Source organism: Camellia sinensis, chromosome 13, assembly GCF_055761805.1.
Source record: "Camellia sinensis isolate YWXY chromosome 13, ASM5576180v1, whole genome shotgun sequence".
In the NCBI taxonomy this organism is placed as follows: domain Eukaryota; kingdom Viridiplantae; phylum Streptophyta; class Magnoliopsida; order Ericales; family Theaceae; genus Camellia; species Camellia sinensis.
Window position 1 is genome coordinate 93772296 of NC_138973.1, and position 10561 is coordinate 93782856.

The 10561-nt window shown below is 30.8% G+C and overlaps 1 protein-coding gene across 5 annotated transcripts; it reads left to right on the plus strand.

Annotated features, from left to right (window-relative positions):
* Nucleotides 1-1199: 1199 nt before the first annotated feature.
* On the plus strand, nt 1200-10337 carry LOC114320975 (NAC domain-containing protein 75). Of its 5 annotated transcripts, XR_014349253.1 has the most exons (9): nt 1222-1595; nt 1842-2137; nt 2422-2599; nt 3058-3277; nt 3544-3904; nt 5595-5876; nt 6654-6752; nt 9443-9745; nt 9895-10215. XR_014349253.1 is itself a non-coding variant. In XM_082902904.1 (8 exons), the coding sequence occupies exons 2-8, from the start codon at nt 2015-2017 to the stop codon at nt 9527-9529; spliced, it is 1350 nt and encodes a 449-aa protein (XP_082759030.1). In that variant the 5' UTR covers nt 1200-1450; nt 1842-2014; the 3' UTR covers nt 9530-10337. The 5 variants fall into 5 exon arrangements, 4 of the variants coding, with proteins under 4 accessions (XP_082759030.1, XP_082759032.1, XP_028123887.2 ...); XM_082902904.1 differs by having other exon boundaries at nt 1200-1450; nt 9443-10337; XM_082902906.1 differs by having other exon boundaries at nt 1200-1450; nt 6660-6752; nt 9443-10337.
* Nucleotides 10338-10561: the final 224 nt, after the last annotated feature.

Here is a 10561-nt window from a genome sequence, read left to right on the forward strand (position 1 = left end):
AGATGGGTTGGCTGTGCCTTTTGAGTATGATCACCTGCCTTGTTAACAACAGCTGTGAAAGCCCTTTCTTAGCTTTTCTTGCTTTGTTAGTCTCAAGAGACTCAACAACAAAGGTGTGGGAGATCTTAAAGCCTTTAGAGGTAAATAAAAATAAATAAATAATAAAAAAAGAAAGGAAAAAAAAAAAAACAGACCTAGAAAAAAACTAGTATGACCCAAAATGATCATGATTCACATATTTTAAATTTTAATCACTTGATTTATTTTTTTTGGTAACAAGTTTAAGAAGTCAGAAATCAAACAGAGGACAAATACACAAACGAAGCAATGCTGTGAATCTAAATAAAAATAAAAAAATAAATAAAATTGCCAAGAATTTGAGTATTTGAAGTAGATTAAACTCGGTGTGAATAATGAATATAATCCATACATTTTAAATTATGATTACTTTTTTAGATATTTTAATGAGTTGTAAGTTCATAAATACAAAAATCAAACACATAACCGAGCACAAAAAACATATAAATAGCATAATTTTATAAGATTTTTTTGGTGAGCCCACTTTTGAAATTTTTTGTTCATGAATATATTTTGTGTATAATTTTATTTTTAATTTTATGATTCTTTAGATTTATCTAGCATTGTTAGAAAAAATGACAAGGTTCAATTAGACAAAGTTGAGGAACTATAGCTAGCTCCACTTTGGGCCTTCTTCAGTGATTCTTAACTTGTAAGGCCTATCGAATGCTCAAGGGGTTGGGCTGTACGTGGTTTAGATTTTAAGTTTAAAACTCACTAGTTTTAATACTCACTAATTTTAATAAGTTCGTTTATTCTGATTTTAAATGAGATCTCCACAAGTGAGCAGTGAAAATGATCTTTTGTGATTAGTAGAAGTACACATAAACTAACCTAAACACTCTATCATCAAAAGAAAAAAAAGGATATATTGAATAGATTATTCATGTAAAATTCGACATTAGTAACTACATAATAGGAGTACATTTATTTTAGAAAAATGAACTGTATGTTTGATTTTATTAAAAATAAACAGTTTATTTTCTAAGACAAAATGTGATTAAATTAAATAATTATTAATATATGATCGATTTAATTTTTTGTATAAATAATTTAGAAAAATAATTTGGATCACAGTTAAATATAGAGTGGGCTTACAATCTTCTTATGACCCTCCACTAGAAGAAAAGACTTTTCCTTGAAAAAAAAAAAAAAACATAATCATGCAGAACAGATTTTCTTTCTATTCTCTCTCTCTCACTCTCTCTCTCCCCTCTGCCCTTAACTTTCTCTTTCCTAAAACCGCCTACATGAGCAGCTTAATTTAGCAAAGAGTTAAAGGTGGTATATATGGTTTGAGTCACCTTTTCCTTTATCTCACTGGCTTCAGTTAAAGTTGAGGGACTTCTGGTGTTTTCCTTGCTTAAAGCAGGTTTTATAGCTCAAACCCTCCTACTCTAACAGTTTCTTCTTCTCTCTCTCTCTCTCTCTCTCTCTCTCCTCTTCTTCCACCACCTCTTCTCTCTCATCTCCCTTCCCCTTATCAGTCTTTCTGACTGAATATTTCCACTTTTGGGGTAAATATATCACTTGGGTTTTGTTCAATTTCTTATTTCAAATTGAGTTTTCATATTCTTATTTGCTCATATATTTTTTCTTTTTATTGTTTCTGAAGTTTCCATTAAATTTCATGTTGTTCTTGTTGATGCACCTCTTCAACTTATAACAAACATATTTCAGTATTTTAAATTAGATTAATTTTCATGATTTTATGTTCATATCCCTAACATACCTGTCAATTTATTATTGTTTTTTCTTTGTAGTTTGACACGACATCGGATCGATCTCTGTCGGTATTATTAGGACTCTTGTTGAACACTATTTCTTGATATCAAAGTCCCAACTCTAGAGACCTAAATTGGTGCATGAGAAGAGAGAATTTCATGGAAGATTGATAAAAAAAGAAAAAAGAAGGCACTGCCTGTTCGCTCTAGCGATGAATACAAGTCAGTTGGGTTCGATTAGTAGCTCTGATCTCATTGATGCAAAGCTGGAAGAGCATCAGCTGTGTGGATCTAAGCAGTGTCCCGGTTGCGGACACAAGCTTGAAGGAAAGCCGGTACGGATTATATTATGTCTCATAAATATTCTTGGCTTCAACATCAAGATTTTGAGAAAAAAGAAGAATCAAACAAGATAAAGAATTATTCTTGCTGTTTGATTTTCTGAGAAATCTTATTTGATATATAGTATTATTGCCTTTTTAACTAGAACCAAATCTAAATTCGAAATATAGTTCCTTTTTTTTTTTTTTTTTTCTTTTTCTTTTTCTTTATGCTTTTATTTTAGATTTATTTTTTTTTGTTTTTTTGAATTTTTGTTGAACTTGAATGGAGTTTGCAGGATTGGGTGGGTCTACCAGCAGGAGTGAAATTTGATCCAACAGACCAAGAATTGATAGAGCATCTTGAAGCAAAGGTGGACGCTAAGGACTCAAAATCTCACCCTTTGATTGATGAATTCATCCCTACCATTAAAGGAGAAGATGGGATTTGTTATACTCATCCTGAAAAACTTCCAGGTCAGAAATTAAATCTCTCTCTCTCTCTCTGATAGAAACATTCTCCTTTGCGGTACAAGATTGTGTACATTTGACCTTTCGCAGACTCTACAGTGATAAGAGTCTCTATGCACTAAACTATTCATGATTTTAAATAACAGTGTTACAATATATATGAATATTGACAATACAATCATGTATCGACTAAAATGATACAATATTGACTAATTTATGTATCAAACAGATTTGTAGATGTATGCTTCTACAAATATTTCATAAATTCAATGTGTTAGGTTAGGTTTTAATATGTAACCTCTTTCAAGTTTCAAAATTGAGCTATAATTTCTTGGTTTTCTAGTGTTTCTTTTATCACCACCTCATGTTTGTTATGACTTTCAAAAACCCTTATTGTCCCACAGTTTGTTACACCTAGTCCACCTAACTTTGGCTTTGCCTAAACATGCACTCTTTTCTCTCAGGAGTCACCAGAGATGGCTTAAGCAGGCATTTCTTCCACAGACCCTCCAAGGCATACACAACCGGTACAAGAAAAAGACGAAAAATTCAAACCGAATGTGACTTGCAGGGTGGCGAAACCCGGTGGCACAAGACTGGAAAGACGAGACCAGTCATGGCAAATGGCCGGCAGAAAGGGTGCAAGAAGATTCTAGTACTCTACACAAACTTCGGCAAGAATAGGTATGTGCCAGCATAATTGGAATCGTGATTTAAATAACAATATTGGAATACATATGGTATCAATTATACGGTCATATATCAGGTCATCTATCATTGAATACAATATCAGAAGTTCAAAATTCCATTTAAAATCATGCTTGGGATGTGCCTGTCAATGGTCTTAGCTTTTCTCCCTAACTCTTATTATCTCGCTATATTTCTATATTTCGAGCTAATAAATTTTCTTTTTGTCGATTAAAAAAAAAATTTTTTTTTGGCAAGAATAGGAAACCAGAGAAAACCAATTGGGTGATGCACCAGTACCACCTAGGTCAGCATGAAGAAGAGAAGGAAGGAGAGCTTGTGGTATCAAAGATATTCTATCAGACTCAGCCAAGGCAGTGCAATTGGTCAGATCGGAGCGGAGCTGCTGCTGCCGGAGAAGGAAACAGTACTGAGCCTAACAGCAGGAGAGGAGAGAGTGGGAGTAGTTCTTTGAAGGAATTGGAAGTGATAACTCAGAGAGATGAACTGTCTGCAGTTGGGGTTGGTGTTGGGGCTGCAATGTCAAGTTACAGTGCCATTGATATTCAACAATTGAAAGCTGACCATTTTAGCTATGCCCCATTTAGGAAAAGCTTTGATGAGGTATATATACATATATAATTATATATGTGCATACATGCATGCATTCTTGTTCATTCATACAATTGTTTGCTAAAGACAGATTGCCATATAAAACACTGACTAAATACCCATTAAAGGTTGTACATAATAATATATGACAAGTTTTAATTTTATTATTTTAAAGCAAAAGATTCTTTAAGGCAGTTTAGATTTTGAAAATTAACACTGCCACATTATTTTTGTGAAAAATTATGTATGAACTTATGGTATGAATATCTTTTTCCAAACAAGTACGATAAAAGATAATGCTATGCAAATATAATTCTTTTAAAAAAATTCCATATATAATTATGTGACTTTTTGTATTTTTTTCATTTCACCTAGCATTGTGATTTTTATTTTTAACAACAAAATTGGTCATTTTAACATTACTCTATCAAAACTTCTATTCATGTCGAAAAAAAATATATACAGAAAACATCGTGAGAATTATATGAAAATGTCAATTTTGTAAGGGCAAATTATACTTATAATCCTTATATTTTGTCTTATGTGTCATTCTGATTCTTACACTTTTAATTGATTCAATTTTGATTCTTAATTTTGAATTTTGTGTTAATTTGGTCCTATTGATAATGATGTTAGTATTTTTGATGAAAAATTATCATTAAATTGGTTGAGGTTACCTCGCTGAATTGAGCAAGCTTATAGTTTTGTCCCTAAAAGTATGACATTTACCACTTATGCGCATATTATTCTTTAAAAAATACTAAAAGCTATAATCAATTAGATTAAATTGAGAGAAAGTTATAAATTTAGGGTTAAAATCGAGTTGAACTTTTCACTTTATTGATTGTATCTTTGTTCTTCGTTGAAGTAATCAATAAACTTCTCTTTTGCATATCAAAAAAAAAAAAAAAAAAACAAAAATATGATGCAAAGATTAAAATATAAGGACTACCTCCATAATTTATCCATTTTGTAAATAAAAAATTACTCTTTATGAGTGTTTATTTTAAAGTGAAAAGTTCAAATTAAATAACAGTGTTCTATATAAAAATTATATAAGATTTTTATATTTATATTACTCTTACTCTAAATTCTCCATGTGCGTGTTGCTTTTTTTCTTCCTTTCTTCTTCTTCTTCTCCTCTTCCTGTTTTGTTTTATTTTTATTTAACATCAACTGAGCCATATATACATGTTGAATAAAATAGGGAATGGGAATGAACTCAAAAGCTCAAGGGTTGCTTTTCTTATATACATCTTGCTTGCAATGCACACATTATGAAAACTCTTTGGACCTCACTTGACAAATAATTGTCATCTAACAAAACATCCCTATTAGTTACACACCAAAAGAGAGGAGAAGAAAAACTAAAGCAATATACAAATTGAAAGAGAGAACTGAGAAGGATAAAGAGAATAAAGGAAAAACATAGCAAAAGAGAAGTAGTGAAGGGGCTTGAAAATAGACTTCTTAGCTAGCAAATGTCGAATTGTGAATTGTGAATTGTGAACAACCAATTCAAATTATATTCTCAACACACTAATCACGTGCGGTAATACTTTCCTTCATAAGTAGAATACATGATTTCATTGTCAACTCTATACTATATTAAAATTGTTAATTATTAACTCATCTAAAATATTGAGCTATTCGATAGGAGTAATTTTATTATTTACATTCTCAATATTAAAGTTTGTTGCAGGCTAGAGTGGGCGAGGCTTCAACTATAAGGGAGGCATCCGCGTCAGGCACTTGCGAAGAGCATAACCTCCACGAGCTCCAAAGGCCGCGTCACGCGATCCATGAACAACAACAACAACAACATCAACATCACCAGATTGCTTCGACAGCCTTCCACATTAGTAGGCCTTCACTTCCCATTTCCACCATCATCTCTCCACCTCCCCTCCACCACACCTCCATTATTCTTGATGAGGACTCCTTCCATGTCTCCAGAATAATGCTCCAAAATGAAAATTTCCAGGTAACCAAACAACCCCCAATTCATGTCTCCTCAAACAACCCCCCACCTCCTTTTTTTCTCATATTCTTAAAATTATCACATGTTTGAGTCAAATTTTTTTTTTAAAAAAAAAATCTGTTTGAGTACTCGTGTCAGACATATTTGGGTAGAAGTAAGGGTATGAGATGTCCAATACACCTTTTTTTTTTAAAAAAAATTTAAATTGAATTTCTTTATTTTTATTTACTTTTTATTTTTTTGTCCAATACACCTAGTTAGACATACAATAAAAAGTACATGTAAATAATCAAATTTACTATATGAGTATGCACTTCACTTTTATGCATAAAATGCTATATTTTAGGAAAATACTCTATATAAACAGATTTTCTACTAGAGTGCTGCTATACATAAATGGATTTTTTTTTATCAAGTTTTTGTTTTTTATTTTACACAGTTAGTAGTCCAAATTAATAAATACAAGTGAGACCCATTGTTTTGTGTGTAACAGTAAAAAAATCTAGTGAAAAATCTGTTTATGTAAAGAATTTTCCTAAAAGATAAAAAGAAGTATTTACCAAATGTAAACCTAGTTGTATAATGAAATCTTGACTTGAAAATTAGATAAATCCCTCACCTAGAAACATATTAAAACGACATTGACACATACTATATCTGAGTCTATGTGACTTAGAACCAAGTTGGAAACAAGTAATTACGTGCACTTTTTGCAAACAATACATGATCGTATAGATGATTATGTCTTATTTGTTTCTAAAAGACTATAACTTTTGGCAGCAACAGCAGCAACAACATCATAAACTAGGTGGTAGGTCTGCATCTGGGTTGGAAGAACTCATAATGGGCTGCACATCAAATGCTGCTGATATGAAACAAGTGAGTGTTTCAACTTTTTGACTCTGAAATTTATGCGCTTTATGTGTCACAGTACTACTGCTATCAATTAAGCATGGAATGGAACAAAGAAAAGGTAATAGGTGAAGGGTTTAAAAAGGACAGATATTACAATGTTATTCGATTCTAAATTAGAGAGAGAGTGAGAGAGAGTAACTAGAAGCCTTTTTCTTTTTCTCTTTATCCCTTTTCTTCTTTTCTCTTTCTCTTTTTATGTTTTGGAGATATTATTGATTTCCATAGATGATAATTAAAATAAAAAAAAAACCTGCAAACACAACAAAAAAATAGTTTTTTTTTTTTAATCAGCAAAAAAATAAAACTTTATTGATGAATCACAGGTATACAAATATAGCAACAGACATCAATTAGCTACTGAACATTAAAATAGAATTTTACCTTTTTTTTTTTTTGGTATGTTTATATTTTTGGGTTAATTACACTTTTAACTCCGGTAATTTGATCCGAATTTCACTTTGGTCTCTATAGATTCAAATTGAATAGTTTGGTTTGTACATTTTAAATTTAGTTTCAATTTTGTCTTTTCATCCAAATTTCCATTATTTTTTCTTAGATGTACACCTTAAGAGACAACCAATTGTCAAAAAAAAAAAAAAAAAAAAATTCGTGAGGCTGAGAGGTTGGTTGTATAGATGCGAGTAGCAGTAGTAGGGGTAATTTATACTTTCCGAATCTCTCTCGATGCATGCCTTCTTCCTGTACCTTTAATTTCATGTTGTTAATGTAATTTTTACTTTGCCGATCAAAAAAAAAAAAGAGACAACCAATTGTCTCAAAATCGTTAATTTTCACCTCCAACTTGAACGATAGTACCAAACTGAAATTAGATTTAAAGTGGAAGGACCAAATTGTTCAATCTAAAATTGTAAGGATTAAAGTGAAATTTGAATCAAATTATAAGGGTGAAAAGTGTAATTAACCTTTTATTTTTTTATTTTTGTATAAACTACACAAAATGCGAAATGAGAAGTCCATTGTTTGCATAACAAGACCTCTTGTAGGTTATGTTTAGATCTTAAATTTGATGAAATAAAAATTGAAAGAGAAATAGAATATTTACTTAAACTTATGCTCATCTTTTACATATAACTCAACAAAAAAATTTATTTTTTGACAGATATATATTCATTTTATTATCATGTTCCTAATTCAGCCCAAAAAAGTGAAAGTTCAGTTTCTACTTATTGAAAGAGAGAGGGAGGGAAATTTTATTGTTTCTATTATATATATATATATATATATTTTTATTAGCAAAAAATAACATTATTGATGAGCTCTATTAAATTCTCAACAACACCCTCACATGAAAATGAACAATTTTATTATTTATATTATATTAGTGAGATTCGAACATATCAGTGAAATTTGAACACAAGATTTTTTTTTTTTTTTTTAAAAATTTTTTCAGAAGACTCAAAGATAGCCTTACTTTTAAACAACAAGGGAGCCAAAAAAAAAAAAAAAAAACCTTGAGTTAGGTGAAGATTTTCCAAGGCAGTTTTTAATTTAAATTTGCTGCTAGTAAGATCAGAATCCTAAGTTCCCAACAGTAAGAACTAAAGAAATTATATGTAAGTAGCAAAGTTTTTTGTCCCAATATTCCATGATATCATTTGACATAAAATACACAAAGACAATGAATAACAATTTAATTTTAAAAGGTTTTAGAAAATAAAGGAAGACAATGACCCAAAAGCTTTCCTCATGCATGTGGTGGCCTCCTAGAAAAATAAAATAAAATAAAGAGAAAGAATAGGAAGAATAATTTGATTGCATGCCAAAAGGGACAAAAAAGATAGTTTCTTCAGTTATGCTTTCACATTACAATAATGTTACATTTATAATATTTTTATATCATATTATACTACTTATAATTGTATTTTTTAACTCAATATTGAAATAATTGTCTCCCCGTCAATGTATATCTCCAATGCAGTATTCACAAGTAAACTAATAAGAATAATGCTTGGGACTCCCTTTTGGGGGTCACCCCTCACCCCCTTTTGTCACGTGGCGGGTGGTGATTGGAGGAGCAGGGAAAAAAAAAGAAAAAGAAAAAGAAAATGTAACCAATGAGAGAGAGAGGGGGTCAAAGGGGGTGGAAGGAAAAGGGGGAATGAATCATTGTTGAACTAATAATATATCAAGTGGCAAGCTAGGATTGTAAAACTAGATAATTATTATACCATTCTCTTCCCAGCATTCGAGAACCACTAGTAATTGTACATTGAATGTTCTTTAATAATTAAATAGTGTTAAAATTACAATTATTATACGCATTTCACATATTTTTATGTTTTATCAATAATGCTATTCTCTTACCATTTTTATTACTATTTAATGTGGCACATAATTATATAGGACTCATCATTAACAATAATATTCAATTAATGTGTATTCGACATCAATAGTATAATATAAAATGTGGTAAAAACAAATCATTGCAGCATTACCCTATTTTTATTTTTTAAAATATATTTTAATATATTTTTTTTACAAATATATTAATATTAATCACCAACCAATAAACAGTGTTAACATTTCGCATAGGTTTTATTTATTCAATCAACGAAACTCAAGTATTAGCTCTTAAAGTGTTTTGCATAGCTTTTATACAAACCCTAACCCTAACTTTGCATTGTTATTCGCAGGAGTCATCCATGACAAACCCACAAGAGGCAGAATGGTTGAAGTACTCCTTCTGGCCTGACCCTGACAACCCAGATCATCATGGGTAGGAGCAAAAAAAGAGAGGAGAAAAAAAAAATATAAAAATAAAAAGAGAATAAACAAAAACAAAAACAAAAGAGAGACTCAGACAACATCATTGTCACCATCATTTAGTACTTCAAGCCTTCCTCAAGTTCTATTCAGCATGAGGCCAGGAACAACCATCCATGGTTTGCTCTTTTTTCGTAACTTTCTTCTGGGAACCGACAACAAATTAATGCTAGGTACACAGAAAAAAATATATAGAAGAGTGTTCAGAATTTGAAAATGTGTGAATTAAATTATTCTTATTTTAGACATAGTCCACAACCACCAAGTTTAAATCCACACGACAAATTCAATTTTTAGACACTTTTCTAAATATTTTTTCTAGGTAGATAGCATTTATGCTCAACCCGTGTTTGGGAAGAAAGAAAGAAGAATGCAGCACCAAAAAAGCAAAGAGAAAAAGAAAAGAAAAAAGACCAAGAAAGTCTGCTCTCTACTACTGACAAATAGAAGGGAAACCCAAGACCCAAAGCAGCATGAAAATCATCAACATTATGATTACAATGTAATCTTTTTGGCTATTCATATTATTTGTTTATTTGTATAATTTCTTTTATTGTTTGTTTTTTAATTTACTTTTTCTTTTAAAACAAGAAACACCACAGGGTTTGCGCAAATTGCATGCAAAAGAGAAACTTTGTTAAAATGTGTTGTGAGTAGTCACTTTTTCGAATAGAATATGTGTATTGGGGCTCGAATGAATTCCCTTTATAGAAAATCAAAATGTACTAAGAATTTTTTAATGTTATTGGTGCCTCACTTTCTCCGCTGCTTTTGAATTTTTTGCCCAATTGTATCAGTATAAACATCAATTAGCCTTGCTTAATTAGTTCTTTCATGACCGATCCCATTTATATCCATAGATTTTTTTTTTTAAAAAAAAAAATCAGGCCTAAAGATGATGACGACTTGTCGGCACCCAATTAAACTCGTTTAGATTCTTAATTCTCAAGAAAAATATATAATAAAGCCTATAGTTAGTGATTATTAAT

What these genes read in the sequence shown, in the direction of transcription:
- LOC114320975 (XM_082902904.1), top strand. Translation starts at nt 2,015, where the DNA reads ATGAATACAAGTCAGTTGGGTTCGATTAGTAGCTCTGATCTCATTGAT. An exon ending in ACAAACTTCGGCAAGAATAG is followed by an intron (nt 3,278 to 3,543) that starts GTATGTGCCAGC and finishes TGGCAAGAATAG; the next exon opens with GAAACCAGAGAAAACCAATT. An exon ending in ATGCTGCTGATATGAAACAA is followed by an intron (nt 6,753 to 9,442) that starts GTGAGTGTTTCA and finishes TGTTATTCGCAG; the next exon opens with GAGTCATCCATGACAAACCC.